This window comes from Alternaria rosae (genome assembly GCF_020736505.1).
Source record: "Alternaria rosae strain MPI-PUGE-AT-0040 chromosome Unknown BKA58scaffold_8, whole genome shotgun sequence".
Taxonomy (NCBI): domain Eukaryota; kingdom Fungi; phylum Ascomycota; class Dothideomycetes; order Pleosporales; family Pleosporaceae; genus Alternaria; species Alternaria rosae.
In genome coordinates this window covers 1,498,412-1,518,850 of record NW_025763577.1, presented here as the reverse complement: position 1 = coordinate 1,518,850, position 20,439 = coordinate 1,498,412, and the positions used below count along the sequence as shown (strand labels likewise).

Here is a 20,439-nt window from a genome sequence, read left to right as displayed (position 1 = left end):
CTGAAGATATGCGGGACCCCTTCACCGCAACAAGGCCAGGAGGTAGCAAATGTCGGTGGGCAGAGCTTGGCTTGGAAAAGGGAGTGAGGGAGGAACCACGTGCCTGACTTGCCTTAATGAGGATGTGCTAGAGACGCGGAAGCGGCAGGCACGCTGTACCTGCCGGGAAGGAGGTTTTGTGATATTGAGTCCCTTTTGAAGATGCCGTGCATTGCAAAGGATGCAGAGGCGCCATGTTGGCAGTTGTACATGGACATCGACGACGTTGGATACGACCTCGTGGTGGCGGTGTAGACCACGCAGACCTGCCGTTCGCGCCCTGAATGATTGCCTCGGCGGCGGTCAGGGGCGTCTCTGGGTGTCTCACAAGTCTCCTACCTCCACAAAATGGACAAGCGTGGCCCAATAGGCTGCGGGACTGCAAAGGCAATACGTTGGTTATTCAGTCGTTATGCTTCTTTTTCGCTGTCTCAAACCCGGCTGGTGCTTTGGCCCCCTGGTGGCTTCTTGTCGCCTGCTGCACGTTCTAAGCAAGTGCTATGCACCGTGCCTTCCCTCCCTTCTAGCGGCCTTCTATGTGCCTTCCAAATCTGGCCCATGCTCCCACATCCCAGCAGCCTCCAGGAACCGCTGAATCGCTGCACATGGTGTTGCGACCCAATCTGCGCGGTAGTGGAAAAGGGAGGGTGAGGCATCGTGGCGACCGCAAGTAACGCCGGAGCCGCAACTCTATGTGCTTCGTGCCTTGAGGGATACATCATCAACTCCAGTCGCGTGGTAACGTCCAACATGGGCGTTGGAGACTACCGTCGGCTTGTGGATCCTCATCTGTGCACAAAAGCGCCACATACGCCTCAAACAAGGTCGCAGGACTGCCCCAGCTCCTTGACAGCTAGCAGCGGCATGCTAACAGGAAAGGTCATGGTGAAGCTGTAGTGTCGCGAGCGCGAGATGAACGCAAGGATAGGGCCGCTCCACAGCTGGGTGCGCTGCGATGCATTGATCGAGTGTATTTGAACGTGCCCTGCTCCATGCTGTTAGAAGAATGCTTGTCCGTTCCCTCTACACGCACCACATCTCTAGACTGCTAGGACCAATCACCTAGAGCTCCAGGTAAGCGGCCGCGTCCTGGGACACAGTCAGCGAGCAGAACTGATTTTGCTGCAGCCACGATTCACCTTTTCTTTTGCCGGCCCTAGGGAGGAACACGATCGACCAGCGCCCCCCATCAGTCCACGACAAAGTTACCGACCATACCGACCCTCTTGTTGGGCGGAAGCAATCTAATCAGCACTCCGGCCCAAAGTGTCTTGTACGTCACGTCACCACATTGTCTAGGTGGACAGCCAGGACGCCAGAGCAGCAGAACCGCCACGTCGCCCCCACCACATCTTGGGTTTGCTTGCGGTGAGACTCGCAGTTTCGTGTGTCTGCATAGCCGTTCGTCTACATAAACCGCAGTGTCAGTGTGGTGGGCTTCAGACGCTTTGACAGCGACGCTGCCTGCACATCGTGGTCCCTTTTTGTCGACTAGCGCCGTCGACGATCCGCCCAAGGCCGAATCCGCTCTAGCGCCCCTACGTCTTTCTGGGCAACTACGCGCAACGAGGAAAGAAGTACCTGCAGACTCTCCAACACCACGCCCTCCATCACCGCCATCCCCTGCCCTGCCCTCTCGCGCGTCTATATCTATCTCAGGTACGTACTCCCGCTTTGCACGATTCCCTTTCGCCCCGTGCAGCCCGCGCATTCCCGCTGCAGGTCCTTCTCACCGCTCCACTCCCCTTTTCTCCTGCGCTCCGACGTGGCCAGCGTGACTGCCAGACCGACAATTTCTGGCGCGCCCTTCTTTCACCCTTTACCTTGACGCTGCTGCCACAACGCTCGCTCAACTTCGCAACTGACATCGCCATCTTCAGTAGTGCATCCGCTGCATTGACCTACGCGCGGCCCCTCGACGACTCGACCTGACGCCCTCATCAACGCCCATCTCTGCTGCGTCCTCGCCCGACGCCTGATTTGCATCATCCTTACAGGCTCTCACCCTCACTTGGTGCGCACCGTCCCGTCTCTTGCTCATCGGGCCTGCAGTGCCTTGCCGCTTTCCGTCACGCGCAACCCGCCGACCGGAGAATGGAGTTGGACACGATTCTGAATCAGAGATTAACAGCATCCCTAGGAAACGGAGCGCTCACCATGCAACACGCAATGCAACCCCAGCACTTCGGTGCACCGCCGTCCTACCTTAATGGCGGCCACATCAAGTCGGAGAACGGCTCGGAGCGTGGCGTGTCGCCTCACCCGTCAGACTCGTCGCGCTACTCGTCGCAACAACCGCAGCAGCAACTCCCCTCGTATCCCTCGATCCCCCAACAGCACATGAACGGCCTGCGCTACCCCTCGCCCTCGCAAATGCAGGCGCCCATGCCCATGCTCAACAACAGTAATTACATTCCCAACCCGCCAGACCACGCGTACGCGCAGCAGCAGCAGCAGATGGCGGACGCGCAGGTCCAACACCAACACAACGGTGGGCGCCCCGCATCGGACACGGGTCCACCTAAGGCCTTCGCGTGCTCGACTTGTGGTAAAGGCTTCGCGCGACGCAGTGACCTCGCACGTCATGGTAAGAAGCTTTGGCCCCAACACCAAAAGCAGAGCACTGACAACATGCAGAACGTATCCACAGCGGTATCCGCCCTCACGTGTGCGACTACCCCAACTGCGGCAAGCAGTTCATCCAGCGCTCCGCCCTGACGGTTCACCAACGTGTCCACACTGGCGAGAAGCCTCACATGTGCGAGCGATGCGGAAAGGTATGAAATCTCTGCTCTACTCTGCCTTCTCGACTAACCCCGAAAAGCCTTTCAGTGATTCTAGTTCGCTGGCCCGTCACCGTCGCATCCACTCCGGCAAGCGCCCGTACAAGTGCCCATACGCCGACTGCCAGAAGACTTTTACGCGTCGTACTACCTTGACCCGTCACCAGAATCACCACACCGGTACTGTTGAAGAGGCCGCTGCCGCCACTGCTGCTGCGCTCGCATCGCGTGCCTCTGCCTCGAGCAGGACTGGCCGCTCTGACGGTGGTGACTACTCCGAGACAGCATCACCGCTCGGTACGCCCTCCCCTAACGACCGCACACTCTCCCTCTCGCCCGCAAATGGTATGCCTGCTGGTGGCATGCCTGGCCTGCACCGCCAGGGCTCTGACTACGCCTACATGGGCGGTATGAACGTTCCTCCTCACATGCGTCACGAGATGCCCCAGCCTAGCCCTCGTGCGTCCCCCGCACTCACAGCTCAGTCGTACGCATCCAACGTGAGCGGCTCTCGCCCAGCGATTACCTCGCACCCGAGCGCTTACGGCCCACCGCCGATTCTTGAGCCTCCTGCGTCCGCAAACCACAACCAGTCCGGAGGCACCACCAGCGCCAACGGCAGCCCTCACATGTCCGCCATGGGCTGGCAATCACCTGGTCAACAGGCTCTCCCCTCTCCTGGAGCTCAAGACAACAACTACGTCTACCCAGAGCCCCAGTATCAAGCACAAAACGGCATGTACTACCAGCAAAACAACATCCGTCGGCCCAACAGCACCGAACCGGACCACTACAACCCCAACCACCGGGAGATGGGCAACGGAATGTGGGCTCCTGCCGTCCAATAGAGTTGCGGCCCTATGGCAGTTCTCCCACAGATCCTGGAAGACACATCCGACGTAATGTTTGAGCAAGCTCCGACACCAAGTCTGGGCGATGCCGAGCCACCGCGGCGTCATGGGTGATCTTCCCCACTGTAAAACTAATACATGCGATCCTTACACTGGTGTTCTCGGCAGGCAGGACCTATACCCTGTTCCACAAAATTTCCCTTGCTGGCTGGCGCGTCTATTGTTTGCGGTAATCTGTCCTGCATAGCGAACCCTATGGGCTTGCGGGTCATCGAGCGCTCTAGTTTTCCTGTTTCTTTCGACTTGTCCATCTCTGTTTGTTGCAAGTCTTCCCATCTCCGGGTTGAGGTTATCTGGCGGCGGTTTTTCATGGGTTTCTCGTCCATCCCTCTCTCCATCGGGAGCTCGAGACGGGATGGCAGGCGTTGGGCGTGCCTCATACACACCAAGACCGGCAAGGGCGTCCTGGCTTGTTCCGTTTTGTCTTGTTTTTCATATGCACCGGCAAATCTCTCTAGACTGGTATTTAATGAAGGACTTACATCCGCCTCTTAGACTACACTACTATTCTGCGCAAGCAGAGCCAAAAATTCAAATCTCAATAATAAACTTATTCCAAATATATGCCAGTGATGTATATGGTGTGATGAGGAGATGTGACATCTCTGTCAGTATACGTAGAGCTGTTGTGCTTCCATCGTGCATGGCGGGTATGTGAAATCGCTCGGCTGTATCTGAATGCCCTGAAGGTGTTCGCAGAACTTTTGCTCGTAGATAAAGTTCGACAACAATGCATGCTTGAGGGTGTATCCCAGTTTTGAGTACAACTTGCTCAAAACGAGGGTCTTCGTATTCCGTGTGCTGCCCTACAATCGCCTCATTGGGCTCAGCGCATTGCGAACATTACCCGTTGCATCGAAGATCTGCCCAGGCGACAAGAGAAGCCTCGTCAGCTCATTCGCAATGGTTGCGTGCTGCTAACACAGTCGTTTCACGACAGAGAAGGATATCCAAGTATCTAGCCCGAGTGAATGTCACAATATCAAGACCAGTCGTGTTCATGTTGGACCTTGAGTGAAGGTGCTGGTGGTGCCAGGCATTGACGTACGTCGTCGCTGCGCTTTGACCCTCGAATTCGGTCGCTCGGCCCTGTCCTATGCAGGCGGTCATCGCACCAGCCTCGCATTACGTCTATCCACGTCTCTCCTGCATGCCCATTTTACCCCAGCTTGCCACAACCCACGCTGCCACACCTTGCCATTCTCACCATCGCTGGGCAATCAATTCCGACGACAATCCGCGCTGTTGATTGCTTGCGCTCGTCTACTTAGTGGCACGTCATCCGCCCAGCGCTATACCTCAGCCACTCCTCTGGCGACCCTTCCCTCCCGACAGCTCCGACCCAACGACACCGCACACCGTGAGACGGAAATTACGTCGCGAACATGAGTAAAATCGCGAGATCGGTCAAGAACGTGACCAAGGGGTACAGCCAAGTCGAGGTCAAGGTCCGCAATGGTATGGAGAGCCCAAGGAGCTGCATGCACGGCGTAGCTGACCATCGCAGCGACCAGCAACGACCCATGGGGCCCGGTCGGGTCTGACATGGCCGAGATCGCTCAAATCACCTTCAATAGGTACGACGACTGCGAAGGCTACGCGAGCCATGCTGACCGCTACCCAGCTCGACCGACTTCTATCAGGTCATGGACATGCTCGACAAGCGACTCAACGACCGAGGCAAGAACTGGCGTCACGTCCTCAAGTCGCTGAAGGTGCTTGACTACTGTCTCCACGAAGGCTCAGAGCTCGTCGTAACGTGGGCGCGCAAGAACATCTACATCATCAAGACATTGCGCGAGTTCCAGCACACCGACGAGGATGGTCGCGATGTCGGCCAGAACGGTAAGCGCATCTTACGTTGCGAAATCGTACCTTACTAAAACATTGGCAGTTCGAATGGCAGCTAAAGAGCTGACTTCGCTCATCCTCGACGAAGAGCGCCTGCGCGCCGAGCGAGCCGACAGGAAATCGTGGAAATCGCGGGTAACGGGCATCGAAGAGTACCCCGGTGGAGGCCACCACGGTTCAGATGGCGGGGAGAGAGCCACGCGCCCGCGCAACGGTGAACAGCGTCGCAACCGTAGAACGGAAGAAGAAGATCTCGAGCTGAGACTAGCGCTTGAGGCAAGCAAGAACGAGGCAGAGGAGGAGAAGAAGCGCCGTGAACGTGGGGCCAGAGTCGAAGACACCGACGATGACTTGGAAAAGGCCATCAAGCTGAGCAAAGAGGAGGAGGAGCTGCGCCGGAAGGAACTCGAGCAGACTAATGCCGACCTACTTTTTGGCGAAACCACCGCACAGCCGAACACCTACCAGCCCACGGGCAACAACCAGGGATACCAGCAGCAGGGCCAAGTGGACTGGTTCGGTAACCTGATGGACCAGAACCAGCAGCAGCCTCAGAACACTGGCTTCCTCAACAACGCATACTCACAGCCCACGGGCATGCAGCCTCAGCAAACTGGCTTCCAGAATGGTTTCGGCGGCTACGGTGGCTTCCAACAGCAGCCCCAAATGCCACAACCTACCGGCTTTGATCAGTTCGGCGCTCAGCAGCAACAGCAGCAGCAATACATGCAGCCCCAACACACGATCCAACCTCAGCAAACCTCGTTCAACAACAACCCTTATGGTCAATTTGGAGGTGGAGGCTTTGGTGACATGGGTCAGCAGCAACAGCAACAACCGCAGCAGGAGCAGAATGCACTCCAGCCCGGCAGTCATAACCCGTGGGCAAGCAACCAGACTCAAGAGTCGCTCAAGCCGCAGCCCACTGGCTCCAATAACCCATTCGCTCAGTCTTTCAACCGACCGCAGCCCACTCAGACCTTCACGCAACCGACGTTGAACACGTTGAGCGAGCAGAAGACCCAGACCCAGTTCAACAACACCTCGTTCAACCCTCCAGTATCCTTCTCTCCTGCACCGGCAGCGCAACCACAGCAGCAGCAGCAGCAGCAGCAGCAGCAGCCACAGGCGCCACAAAAAGAGATGGACCCGACCGCAGCCAGACTCAACGCGCTTCTTGCAACAGGCGAAGGTCAGGACACTTTCGGCAACGTTGGAAACATGCGTATACCAGCTCAGCACACAGCTCCTGGGACGTTCGTCAACTCGGCTGGTGCGGGCTTGAACCGGGTCAACGCCAACGCTACCGGTAACAACCCGTTCTTGAACTCTCAGTTCACCGGCATGCCCCAGCAAAACCGCATGATGCCTGCGGCAACTGGCCCAGCGAGCAACTTTGGCGCCAACCCTTACGGCAGCGCGAATCCGTTCGGTGCTCAGCCTCAGCAGCAGCAGCAACCCCGTCAGCCTGGTGCCAACAACCTAATAGACTTATAGTGTGCTGGTCCAGGTGGTAAAGCTTGCGCTTCAGGTCATTCTTCGCTGCTGAAGCGCGGCATTGAAGTCTGCCCCAGATGTCACCTGTCTCTGACAGGCCTAAACTCACAAGTCACGTATGGGAAGGCAGAGAGAAGGCCGGACGATGCTGGTAGGAACGCGTGGTCATTTTGATTCCCTTATTATTATTTCCCCCGACCACCGCGGTTTTGCATAGAGGCGAGCGACGAGCGCAACGAGTCAGTGGTGGCTAGTGTAGATACAGTTTGATGAGACCATTCAACCCATGATAGTGCAGCTCATTGGTGGTGCCGCGCAAATGTCTAGATCGAGACTGGAATCATTAATCCCTATTCTACTTTCATGCTCCTGCCATGAAGTGAAAACCTTGTAAGCTATTGTGGGACGAGCACGACCTTCTTGGGTCGTTTATATGCCTAGAATGAGACTGAGCGACTATTTCTCATTGTCCATTCATGCTCCCGTCCTCTCAACATGAATCGGGAAGCTATTGTAGAATAGACACACGTGACGCAATCTTCATGCGCACTGACGTTTGCTGGGCCCACAGCCGTTCTACGCGCTATCCAACCCCGCAATCATCCACCTCCGCGTCGAGTCCACCTGCACCTTGCCGTGTCGCGAACTTCCTTGCCAGCTATTGTTTGCGCTGCTTTGGCTTATTGCCATTGTATTCACTACTGACGCCTCTCTTAGCCCAGCTATCATCGAATGCCGCGCACCTTTTAGCATTGTCTAGACCTCACGCTTGGCCAGCAGACTTCACGCTACAGTACTTGGCGACTTCGACGCGTCACGGCCAGCCAGCCATCGTTTGATATACAACCAAGACAAATACAAACACTAGTATCGCCATCTTTACAATACATCGCACTACCTCAAAAGCCTATATGGCTTCAGAAGACGAAACAATGGACCGACAAACACGCCTGGTGTCTGCCATGAGTGGCCGAAAGCGTGCCATTCAAGAGGAGGAAGCGGAAGCGCATGCGCCAGAGCCTAAGAAGCTTCGTACTCGTGGCCCAGTTGATGGCGACGTGGTCGGCAGAAAGCCTCTAGCTGCTGGAGCATCGAGCTCGCGAGCCCGCAGTGGTCTTCTCACGCCAGAACCTAGCACCTTGACCGAATCGCAACTCGAGCCTCCGGTTGACACCTCAGAGACGTCGGAGACTGGAACGGCAAACTTCTTCCCCTTCATGAAGCTTCCCGCCGAACTGCGCATCCATATCTACCACATGGCGCTCGTACGCGAAGAGCCGCTCCTCCTGCATGCTGACCGCGCGCCCGAGAAATCCGAAGACGGCGACGACCCTCTCGCAGCACCACACCGAAGCTCTTCTTCCTGGGCCCCCGGTCGCGAACCGCTCGGCCACCCCTTCCACCGACCGCGACAGTCTGGCCCCGAACGCATACCGCTAGACGACCCCATAGTCCCCGAGATCCTCCGGCTGAACAAGTTGATATACCGCGAGGCGCGCCAAGTCCTGTACAGCGATAACGTCTTCACTCTGAGCCTCACAAGCGGTATACATACCCTCTCCACACTACACCAGCGCTCGCGCAGCCTCATCAAGCACGTCGTCCTCACCATACCCTCCCACCACGATATCCTCGACGGCTTCGCCGACCTCGTCCGCCTGGGTCTGCGCTACTGCTGGGGTCTCAAGACATTTAAAATTATCCTACAAGCCAGCCTACCAGACGACGGACGGGTCACGGGCGCGACAAGCGTGTACGCCAACGCATTTCACATACTGAGATGGCTGCCTCGCGGTTGCAACGTCGGCCTCGAAGGCAACGTGAGCGATACCGTCAAGCGCGTTGTCGCCGAAGAAGGCAGATTACAGGCTGTACTTGATGAGGTGAGAGCATTCTGAAACGACGTGATGATGTGAGGCAGTTGGAGCTGACTATGTTGCAGGCGAGTTATCTTAAGCGACAGCATCAGATGCCGGAGCGGCATTAGTGATGTCGATGTGGTGGCTCTGTAATATGTTTCTTGTCCGGCGTGATCTGAGTTTCTTGAGTGTAACGCTGTTGATGATATGATGGGAAGTTGCCCTTTTTGCTGGCTCTGAGCCTTCGCGCCAGGGCGTGTTGGCGTGTCTTGCGTCTTGCGTCGTTGTCAGCGGCGAGACTATACATTGAGTTGCAGTGTTGATGATACGATGGAAGGTCGCGCTTTACCGGCTGCCGGCTTGGTGCAATATCGTGTTGTCGCATCTTGCGTCGTTGTCAGCGGCGAGACTGCACCCTGGGTTGCCATGTTGATGATATGATGGAAAGAGGCTCTTGCGAGCCGGACTAGAGACTCGCGTTGTCTCGTCTTGCGCAGTCATGAGCAGAAGCGTATACCTTGGGTTATGCTTCTCTCTTTCACAGCCCCAACTTGTGTGACGGAGTAAGCACGTGTTATTGCGTCCTGCTTAGTTGTCAACAGGAAGCCTATTATACTGAGAGTAGAACAACTTCCTCTCGCATTCACATATCGGTCTTTCGTCTTACATTAGGTCTCAACAACACGCGACTGACCAAGGTACAGCCTCAATAACCAGCGCAAACCAAGACCAGGACTCGATTTGAATCACAGGCGCATTGTCCTTTTCGTCGGGACCCGCGACTGGTCTTCTCGGCCTCTTCTTGGCAAGCCAAGTAATGTCACCTGCCATAGGAAAGTTGGGTCTTATATTTGCGATATTTTCTCGTTGAAGAGGATCTGATTGGATGGATGTGATGTTACTTTTGGAAGTCGTGAGTGGCTCGGCTCCTTCCTGTCACACAGTGACATTGGACTAAATCGACTCGACCAAGGCATAGCATCGCTCTCAGCAAATGGGTGTGACAGACAACGCCACACCCAATACTGTAATTTTATCGTAAGTTATGAATAATGCACAGCTTGCCCCTTCCCCTCGAAAAGGCGGCGTGAGATTCCTGGTCTCGAGACTGCTTATGCAGCACCTTAGCTCCTACCTCTATTGGCTAGTAGCTTACGACGTTGGGACGCCACAGGTACAGTACCATCTCAGCTCAACATTCTCGTGTGCTAGCTAGCTATTTACCGAGTAAGCCTCTCGTCATCGCACTTCTGAGATCGCATGCGCTGCTAAACCGAGGTTTGTTGCGCTTGTCGGCGGAAAGTTGTGGCGGTGACGCGTCAAATGCACCAGCGAGACGTCACGAAGCTGTTAGAACCGTCTGGAAAGACTGAATAAAGAATCTTATCACCAGAGCGAAGGCCGAAGCGCAAGTCCGAGTTATAACCGCCTGCTGTTCAGGTGCGAGGATGGGAGATACCGCACCGTGCCACCAACACTACTCGGCACACTGGCGTCCAACTTTTGTTGGAAGAACTCAGCTAAAGTGAAGCTTCTCAAATGATTCAGCTGCTTCGGAAGGTGATGGGGCAGGCGGTGGGGATGAGATAGATGTCTCTGCCGCATGCTCCGCCTGCTTTCGTGCATCTTAGCATCCACCATACATACGTCAGATCGGATCACGATTCCGAGATGATTCAGCTTTTCGTCAAACGCAAACTCCCATGGCTATCATGTACGTTCAGTATGCCCAATGCGGAAACAAGTAATCTTGGGATTGAGTGACCAAGCGGCTGTCAAGCCGCATCGATCGCACAGCATTGCCGGCAGCCATGACTAAGTCTTCGAAAAGGAGACCTTTTAGATTTGGCATCTCTGATGACTATGTTCATAACGTCGTGCGGCGAAGTCAAGGTCAAGGTTGACGGCAGCATAGTGGTGAAGTGCGTTACTTGCCTCCGCCGCCCATTGGGGCTGTTGCTATTCTTGTTGTGTTTAATCAGCAGTGCCCAGGAAAAACACGGCAGCAGAAGCCGTGACCTGGCTTTACCTAGTCAACGTCGATGTAGGGTCTAGACTAAGCTCCGTTTAGTACTTGGATGTAACCCTGCCTTCTTGCAATTAGGAACTGATCAGCGGCTCAAAAGCAAGCCTTCGCCAACGCTTTCGGGCATTATCGATCCCATCGTTCTGGTTACCGAACACACTAGCTGGCGCCATGAACTCTCCTCCTACCACTTCATCTTCACAACTTCTTTCTACACCCGATGCGCGATCAAAGCGAGCGGCAGTCAGCGAGGAGCCTGGGAAGAAGCCCAAGAAGCCCAATAGCGAGATACGAAAGCAACAGAACAGGATAGCTTCACGCAATTATCGTAAGTCAACCTGCAAGGAGCCGCTCGTGGCGACAACATCTAACGAATGGTATAGGAGAGAAGCGTAAACGAAAGCTCCAATACCTCCAGCAGTTGATCAGAGACGACTCAGAGGGCCGTCAGGAGTCAGAACCCTCGCCTGAGCAGCACGAAGTGTACCCCCGCGCTCTTTCTGCAGACTACGACATTGCAGGCGCGAATTCATCACCATACCAGATGCCGTCAAGCCGTGTCCTCGGCGCAAGCAGCGAAGTTACAAACGAAGCCGTACTGGCAGCTACTGTCGCATCCCTTGACCCCCATCAACTCGCAGTCGACCAAGCGTATCCTTCTTACCCACCTCACTGGAACACGCACATGTACTCTCCGTCTCCACCAGCGAGCATACCTTGGAACATGCCGCCAGCGTGGATGTCGAGTTTAGAATACTCTGCGCAGCCCACTGCGATCACTCGCCCTTCTATGTACCGATACAACACCCATCCAGCGCAACATTCGTTTCAGCACCCGCATACACCCTCAACCTCGCATCTTCAACGCGACTTCCTATCGAATACAGACGTCTACGGCTACGGCCCGAACTACACATCCCAGAGCCAGGCGCCTGGCAACCCCAACGTGAGTCTGCCTACCTCGTACTCGTACTCGCTGTATCATCAGGGCCGGCGGACTGATCCACGTTGAGGTTCGAGATCCTCTTCCCCCGTCTTTTGCCGCATGGCTTGGGTGGAGACAGCAAGTAAGCTGACGTGACCAACAACTAGCAGTACGCGCTTGGATGCGATCCTTCGGACTTTGGACGGCTGGTTTACATCTGAACTTCTACAACGCATCAATTTTAGCCCGCGGCCTCTCGCTTAATGCGAGAAACGCAGGAAAAACCGTGCCAAAACGTCTTTCCCCGGCGCAGTCAAGGCGAAGGTTCTATTCCGACAGGACAAAGTGTACCTAGGTACATCAGCACTGAAGAGGCAAACTTCCACACAGGAAGAACAGTAATGGCGACACAATCGACCTTCAGCTATCTCCACAGCTCGCATCGAACGAAGTATCTTACCCCATCAGGCTATTGTTCACGCGCGGAAGCCGCGAAACAGCTTACGCCAAGACAACTGCCACGCTGGTAGCACCACATCACGATATCTGAGACACATTGCCACGCGGTCTTGCGTTACTTGCTGGTGTATGGGTGAGATGGACGAGATGGAGGGGTATCTTGACTGTACCGTACCCACATCTGGGGGAGTTGGAAGAAACTTGACGACAACAACGGCGAGAATGTCCTCAGAGAAAACTTGAAAGTGACCGGGAAAGATGGTTTCGGGTTCTGCATTTGTGTGTCGTGGCTGAACGACACCAAGCGCGTTGGGTCAATAGGGTGTTTGATCGGGGTGGACTCGCGTGACGTCAGCTGACCGGTCACACTTTTGATCGGTACTTGCTTAGGTAGAGAAGAGCCAGACATGTACATGTAGAAGAGAGCAAGTCACTAGTAGAAAGGCGCATACTAGGTCTATATCTTTTTGGCAGAAGATCGTAATGCTGAAGTCTCTAAGGTTACTGTAGGCCGGAAGCTCGGCACGACGAGTAGTAGTACCTAGGTAGCATCCCATTACTGATCGTCAAAATGCAGCAAGAACCTGCACCCATCCATGCCTACATACTACACTTTCGCAATAATTTCAACTCGATGACTTCGGAAGGGAAGGTCATAGCTGGCTTCGGCTGGCTGTTCAGTATGCTCGCGTTGTGGGGTTTCCTTCGGCTAACGCTGCATGCCAGCCTTATGCACTTCGCCACCTTTCAAGGCTGTGCAACCAGCGTCATCAGCTGAACCAGTTCAGCCTGCTCTCATATGTCTACACTAAACCTGACCGACAACGCTCCAACCTAAGCCTATCCAAAGAACCAAGCAATCGCTAAACGCGGGGTTAACTCTCATCGATTCATTCTCTGCTCATGTCTTCCGCAGATGAAGATACAGATGCGACGATATCTGACCCAGGGGAGTTTTCAGATGCGGGGTTGTCTTCCGCAGATGAGATCGTAGATGCAGAGGTGTCCTCACGAAGTCGCTCAGAACTATTGTTAGGTGTTACGAATGCTTTGACGAGATGTGCTGATTCCATATAGATTTCTCGCCCGAAAACTTTATCAGTATCAAGACAAAGAGTACATCATTGAGCAATCAGAAGATCTTGCTTCGGTGCTCAACGAAGAGTATACTTTACACCAGATAAGTTGCAGCGTTTGTCAACAACACGACAGCGATTTCTATGAAGGGCAGACGGTGTTGGTGGGCACGCTGATCAAGGATTGCAAGTTCTGCCATATTCTACAAAAATGTCAGCAAAAGTTCGCGAATAATCGCAGACTCATGCGGATACATTTCCTACAGTCTAAGGTCGATCTTCAAATTTGTTTTCGAGATGTCTCTTCACAATATGAATGTGAAGATGTCCATGTTCAGTTGTATTCCCAAGGTTTGTTCGAGATTGCGACGTGAGAAATGAAAGACGGCTGACTTTGGAAACAGAAACACACGTTCAACATGATGGCTTCCGCTATGCGCAGGCCATTTGCGAAAGTGCAGGATCTGATGCTTCGATTCGCATCATGAAGAACTGGATTGATCGCTGCCGTATGACCCATCAGCATGCAGAATCAAAGCAAGGTTGGAAGCCTACACGTTTGATACAGCTAGCAAAAGGCGAAGAAGAAAGTGCTAAATTGTACTCGCCAAAAGCCTCGGTAGATTTTGCTGCGCTCTCTTACCGTTGGGGGCCAGGCAAGCATTCCCAGACAACGAAAGCGAACCTCGCCAAACGTAGGGAGAAACTGGAAACATCAGACTTTCCAAAGACTCTGCAAGATGCAATTCTGGTTACTAAAAAATTGGGTTTAGAGTATCTCTGGATCGATCGAATCTGCATTGTCCAAGATGACAAAGAGGACTGGGCGCACGAGGCATCTCTTATGGCCGATGTTTACGAAAGTGCGTACGTCGTCCTATCAGCAACAGCTACTAAGGATTGTAAAGACGGCTTTTTGAAAACTAGGGAAAAACCTCTAGTCATTCCATACACACACATAGACCCGTGGACTCGGAAGACCTCGAACCGTAAAGTGCATGCAAGACAAATCGGAAGCCACCATTGTCAACGATCTGCACCGAAGACCAACTACATACTGTTCCAGCGGGGATGGTGTATGCAGGAGAGGTTTCTAGCTCGTCGAGTAGTTCATTTTCTCCCAGATGAGATCCTATTTGAATGCCAGGATGGACGTGAATGCGAGTGTGGCGCCGCCTGCAAAGAGAACGAGGTCTCCGGCGATTATACAACATTAGCGTATAATTCTTTCCAACGGATGCGGTACCTCCCGGATGAATACAGAAGGCCATTCGGGTTGGATTGGTTGGACATAATACGGGAATATAGCAAGATGGTGCTCACGTATGGAGAGGATTCTCTTCCGGCGCTTTCAGGTTTGGCAGCACGTGTGGAACACTTGAAGCCTGGCAAATACATCGCAGGGCTCTGGCAGCGAGATATCGCATTCCAAATGGGGTGGTATCTGGACCCAAATTCTAGTATGCGACGCTGGAACCATCTCGGGAATGTGGATGTTTTGGGTCCTACGTTCTCCTGGAGCTCGCACGCGCAACCTATAAGGAACGAAGGCCTTCTGACTCCACGGGCTATATGCACTTTGAAACGCTCTGTAGTGTCTCTAGCTACACCTAATCCCTACGGTCGAGTCCGGTATGCGTCCCTTTGCTTTAGCGGACGGATGGTGACGGGAGAGGAAGTTGGGTCAAAGATCACCATGCGCTCATCCTTAGGATATGCTGGTGGCGTACGCTTGGACTCGAATTTGGAATACAGTACTGCTGCCGATGACCCGAACTACGGACCACACAAATCGGTGGTGAAGAGGATAACCAGAAAATCAGTGATCTGTTTCGGATTGTATAGTTACAAGGTGCTGGGATCAGGCAGAATTGACGCACTGTTGTTGAAGCTCATTAAACCCGGGGCGGAGGTGTACGTCAGAATTGGAGTTTTCACAGGATTGGATGAGGCTTGGTTCAATGAGTACGCAGTGACGAGAGTGATTACCATAGTCTGACTGGAGAATTAGCGGCGAAATCCATCGATGGCAGATCCGCGGCGAGACAAACACAGGAATTCGCTGCAACTCAGTCTACCCTCCTCCTCCTCCTCCTCCTCCTCCTCCTCCTCTCCCGCCTCGTCTACGTCTTCTTCCGCCCGTTCTCGGCCCAGTCGGTGGATCTTCCCGCTGTGGTGGTACCTCACCTCTGGTCCATCTATTCCGCTCATCCCTCAGATCGATCCAGCGTTCATCCAATTCCTTCGCTGCCGCCTTATCTCTACGGTCTTGACCCATCACCTTATCCGTCACGCCGTCCTGCACCAACAACTGCATACCGATGCCCTCCTCAGTACCTTGTTCATACATGCCCAGGTTCAATGCGCCACCATCCGGATTGTACGAAGCGCGGATGTCAACTTCGACACCAGCACTGTGGCGGACAAGGGAGTGGGAGAGCATGGGATCTGGGTGAGTATCCGCGACGCCATGAATTGTAAGACTCTCAATGACGCCTTCGAGACCGGCATACAGATTCTGTGACGTAGATGATGGGATCGAGAGGCTGTAGACGGGTGAATCTCCTCGGAAGCGGGAGTAGTCGTTGCGATACGCCGTGCGTAGTGGAGCGGAGCGGGGAGTAAGGTAGAGATTCCAGCCGCCACTCACTATTGGGATCTGTCTCTTGACCCGATCGATAATGGTATTGGTGGCTGAATCTCGCGACAATACTTTGTTTGTTGGCTTGAGCTTTTTGTCGGATAACGAGATGGCGTGGTACGAATGCGAGCCTGAAAATCGCAAGTCGAACACTTTGATCATGCTGTGTAGTGCCACACCTGCTACAATGCGTTCTGAGCCTTGCCGCGCAAGAGAATAGACGGGCGAGTCATTTGTTGGATCCCAGAAGACTTGTTCGCAGCCGCGTTGCGAGCGCATATCGTGCAGTCTGATGATGCCGTCGTAGCCGCCAGATATGAAAATATTGCCCGCGTCTGATGCGCCCGGCGCTGTACCGGGTAATGGCAGTATAGGGTAGACTGATGTGTGGTTTGAATGCGCCGAGTCCCCGCTGGCGACGTTGAAGCGACGCAAGGGTTCTGGTGAGAGGCCTTCAGGCCCAATGTGGTAGACCTCGATAGGTTCGGCATGGGGACCCCAACCAACGGCGACCGCGTCGTCGCATACAAATTCGCATGACCACAGTCTACGATGTGGTTGCCCGTCTAGTAAGGCTTTGGCAGAAGAAGAAGGCTCAATCGCTTCATCCGAGAAGTTGTCGCGGTCGATAGAGTAAATCGCTAGTGATGCGTCCGAAAGTGCGGTGGCTAACAAGGGCGTGCTCGAAGATGATATCGAAAGATCAGCGATAGCACGTTTTCTAAGTTCACCAGTGATGTCAGGATGGTCAGTGTTGTAGTTTTGCACCCGCGTTTCTCCAAAATCAGGGTTGGCGCTGAGTAGCGATAGCTGGCCTGATGCCGTTCCAAAGACTATGTCTTCGGAGGCCAAGTCCCGTTGATGCGGACGGAGCAACTTCAAGTTGACGATATCGTCGCGACCTTCGGAGCTGTCTGGGATCTTGTACGTGAACCACGTATTCAAGTGTCTAAACGCGTCATAACTCCACGTCTGGTCAGACGCCTGATCGAGCCCCTCTTCGCGTTGCCTGATCTTCTCGATGTTTGCACCCGTCTCTTTAGTCCGCATAACAATCTGCGTACCTGCAGACCAGGCCAATACTTCTTTTCTTTCTCCCCACGATCCATATATCTCTTCATAGCTGTCAATGCTAGGTTGATACCCCATTGTCTGACCCCGTGGGCCCCTCCATCTTTCGGCTTGCCAGGTATTCATGCTCATCGTCTTCTCCGTAGGCTCTAGGTACCTCGCGATCAGACCTCTTCGATCCCAGTTTCGGCATAGTGTTGTCACGCCGTGGACAGCATTGTAGGCATCCGCGTCCAGACCGCTCAGGCCAAATCGACCTCTGAGCAATGCTTTCCATCCATCGAGCTTTGCGAACTCGCTCAATCGGCGGCTTGCCAAAGAGAGATAAAGCAAATCTCGCGGTCGTTCAAGATTTGTCGTTATCAACGAGAGTATCTCATTCGGCAGCATGTCAATGGTCGCCATGCTGCAGCCGCCTTCCTTAGCTTTTGCTCGAGACTTCGACGACTAATAATGTAATGTTGATATTTGAAGTGTCAGTAATCAGTAAAACGATCGCAGGGTCGTCATGGTGGCGTTTATAGGGCTCATGTTTGCTGGGCGGAAAAGTGAATACCTATGTGTCTCATCGGACGATGACGACAGAGTTCTCGCTTGGTGGCGTTTGCACTAGCCACATGTGAGCCGAAAGGCCTGGGGAGTCATCGATCATGGCGACAACAAGGCCACTTTTGTGACTCTTCTTCGTATACTGCACGCCTAATTCGGTCAATATCAGCACAATCCAAAGCGGTTGTGCAGTCAGGAGACAATACCTTTGTACCTGACAATGAACTGTGCCGCTCAGCACCCGCGCCCCAAATTAGCCGGCATCTTTTCATCAGGGACCGCCACACTACCCGCTGGCTGCGTTTCCCCTGGCATCCAAACGCGCTATCACGCCGTTGAGATCACGGCAGAAACTGTTGGCTCGTTTTTGCCATGAGCCGGCGCCGCTGTTGTTGGTATCCCGCACTGTCAGCACGCCCTGTTGATCGCGGTGCAACTCGAGCCAGATAGCCCCATCGCGCCCCAAGCTCGCGGTATCTTCTCGGGTCCTGGGTCATCCCTATAAGCAGGCCATCCACCTCCGCGGATTGGCGCTGATGACTTCCTTGTTGTGTTCTGTCCTGTGACAATCATCCGCAAGTGCCAACCTTAATCCTGGCTGTTTCTGACTAAATGCGCGGGGTCTCGCGAGCGTTGCCGTCAGTCGCAACGATTCCTGACAGTCGACACTTGTTCAGCAATCCGGCGCCGCCCAATCGATCCACGACATTTGTTTTGCTGCGACGCGACGCGACGCTACTGCGCCATGGCGGACGATGAGAAAAGGGTGTTCGCCTTAATTAGCGCCATCGGCACGATTCGCGACCAGCTGCGACAGGACATCGACGGCTTGCGACAGATCCACAACCGTTGGAGAGATAGCAATGGCTCTTCCATCAACCTCATCGCGCAACTAACAGCCTTGAAGTCTAGTCTCGGTAACATTCTGGACTGGCTCAATTATGCTGTCAGCGACCTCCACCCACAGCTGGTATCCGACTTGGACGTACTAGCGCATTCTTGTGGGCTGCTGGTACGCCATGTAGATGCCCTGAATGCGCGTCTGGATTACCGGGACCATGGTGCTGTCGACGTCGCTTCCAAATTAAAATACAGCGTCGCTAGTAGATCTATGGAACGATTGCAACAGGTTGCGCAACGACAGAATGACGCCGTGAACTTGTTACTTGCGGCATGTCAATGGTGAGCTGCTAATCCGCCCCTACGTACAACTGATTCTAATGCCTGTCAGTACTGCCCAAGCGCAGCGAAAGATCCTGCTTCATAAGAGCCGCCAGATTAGGAAGGAAGATGCGGCAAATCTGAGGACGCTCACCCAATCCTCGAAATTAAACGGCGCTTGCATTACAAGCCTTGCGCAATTATCGCGATTCATCCAATGGCTGAGACTACTGTTCCACATGAAGATTGCGCGGAACGATTTCGATGGCACCCTCACACCATCTGACGAAGAGTACGAGCATATGGCAGCAATCAACCGATCCGAAGCAATAGATCGTGCTTTGGAAAGAGAAGCCACTAGCCTTCGACACGAGACTAAACTGGTCCTTGTAGGCAATGCGCAGGGCGGAAAAGAGTTGATAATGCACCAGTTGAAAGTGCAGTTTGCCGAAGGTTATGATTCGACGGAAGAACGATTGAAGTACCGCCCCGCAGTTTACCAAGTTGTAAGATCACTCATATCGTCAATCACGAATTTACTCACAGAAACCGGCGTTACACTCTCTGCCGAACTGACCCACGACTTCGCTATCTTGTTGCACGAGCTAGACGCCGGGGAGGAAGGCATATCGTCTGACGCCGTCAAGGCCATCACCAGAATCTGGTCGTGTCCCGAATTCTCCAAACTATACGTCCGGAACTTCGAGATCGACTTCCCGCAGTACGCGCCATACTTCGCGCAAGAAGCACCACGTATAGCCGAGGAAGACTACGTCCCCAGCGAGGCCGACATCATTCGCCTAACCCGATCTGGTGGTGGCATCAACGAAACACGCTTCAACTGGGACGAGCTAGACATCCACCTCTTCAACATCAAAGGCTACGTCCCCCAACACTTCAAGGAGCGCTGGTACCATCAACTCGAAGACGCGACTGCCGTCATCTTCACTGTCGACGTATCCCTCTACAACAAACCCAGCCCTGAAAGGCCCTCCGAATCCATCCTAGTCCACGAATTCGAAGGCTTTGGGCAATGGGTCAACCGACCCGGTTTCGCCAAATCCACCATCATCCTCATTCTCAACAACTTCACCCGCTTCGTCAGCAAAATGGCCTACGCACCCTTGGAAAAGCTCTTTCCCGACTACGTGCGTAACGAATCTGATCCAGAATTGAGTGCACGCCAGTACATCCTCCGGCGCTTCAAGAACATGAACCATCAGTGTCTTTCCATCTATTCTTTCTGGGTCGATCTGGATTCAAGCGACAATCAGCATTTGTACGGTGCGCTTAAGAAGACGCTGTCGCAAGTTCAGGCAAGAAAGGCGCAGGAACAGGCTTGGTGTGAGGGGCTTTCGGCTATGACGGAGTCGGATAGGCCGTCCACGAATGGGCTGTCGGTTGCGTTGAGTCCGACGAGGAGTCGAAGTCGGAGTCGGGGGAGGAAGAAGTAGGAGAAGAATCGAGCAAGGGTTGTCAAATTGATGCAGTTTGGCTGAGATAATGGACTGGTTGGATATGTCGTGGAGGCGGCGCGTTGGAACATGTGGGATTAGGGCAATGGCTGATATTTGCTATTCGGAGTTGGCGT

At 53.9% G+C, this 20,439-nt stretch overlaps 6 protein-coding genes across 6 annotated transcripts; 5 read left to right on the top strand and 1 right to left on the bottom strand.

The window, feature by feature from the left end:
* Nucleotides 1-2,028: 2,028 nt before the first annotated feature.
* Nucleotides 2,029-7,081, top strand: BKA58DRAFT_321468 (uncharacterized protein; the record flags this gene model as incomplete). The annotated part of the gene is made up of 9 exons (XM_046167809.1): nt 2,029-2,626; nt 2,677-2,816; nt 2,864-3,648; nt 4,001-4,195; nt 4,852-4,994; nt 5,099-5,191; nt 5,241-5,310; nt 5,358-5,578; nt 5,628-7,081. Coding segments are annotated over 9 exons (3,699 nt in total), but the record flags the coding sequence as incomplete, so codon positions are not given.
* A 962-nt stretch (nt 7,082-8,043) lies between these two features.
* Nucleotides 8,044-9,068, top strand: BKA58DRAFT_320637 (uncharacterized protein; the record flags this gene model as incomplete). Its single annotated transcript, XM_046167775.1, has 2 exons — nt 8,044-8,964; nt 9,024-9,068. The coding sequence occupies 2 exons, from the start codon at nt 8,044-8,046 to the stop codon at nt 9,066-9,068; spliced, it is 966 nt and encodes a 321-aa protein (XP_046022832.1).
* Nucleotides 9,069-11,137: 2,069 nt separating this feature from the next.
* BKA58DRAFT_404435 (uncharacterized protein) lies at nt 11,138-11,978 on the top strand (the record flags this gene model as incomplete). The annotated part of the gene is made up of 2 exons (XM_046171840.1): nt 11,138-11,294; nt 11,350-11,978. 2 exons carry the CDS (start codon nt 11,138-11,140, stop codon nt 11,976-11,978), a joined length of 786 nt encoding a protein of 261 aa, XP_046022831.1.
* Nucleotides 11,979-13,671: 1,693 nt separating this feature from the next.
* On the top strand, nt 13,672-15,301 carry BKA58DRAFT_404434 (heterokaryon incompatibility protein-domain-containing protein; the record flags this gene model as incomplete). The annotated part of the gene is made up of 3 exons (XM_046171839.1): nt 13,672-13,777; nt 13,831-15,224; nt 15,272-15,301. 3 exons carry the CDS (start codon nt 13,672-13,674, stop codon nt 15,299-15,301), a joined length of 1,530 nt encoding a protein of 509 aa, XP_046022830.1.
* A 161-nt stretch (nt 15,302-15,462) lies between these two features.
* On the bottom strand, nt 15,463-17,757 carry BKA58DRAFT_229129 (uncharacterized protein). The gene has a single exon (XM_046166440.1). The coding sequence runs from the start codon at nt 17,541-17,543 to the stop codon at nt 15,501-15,503; it is 2,043 nt and encodes a 680-aa protein (XP_046022829.1). The 5' UTR covers nt 17,544-17,757; the 3' UTR covers nt 15,463-15,500.
* Nucleotides 17,758-18,432: 675 nt separating this feature from the next.
* Nucleotides 18,433-20,302, top strand: BKA58DRAFT_442666 (G-protein alpha subunit-domain-containing protein; the record flags this gene model as incomplete). The annotated part of the gene is made up of 2 exons (XM_046173921.1): nt 18,433-18,869; nt 18,919-20,302. The coding sequence occupies 2 exons, from the start codon at nt 18,433-18,435 to the stop codon at nt 20,300-20,302; spliced, it is 1,821 nt and encodes a 606-aa protein (XP_046022828.1).
* Between the last annotated feature and the right edge of the window lie 137 nt (nt 20,303-20,439).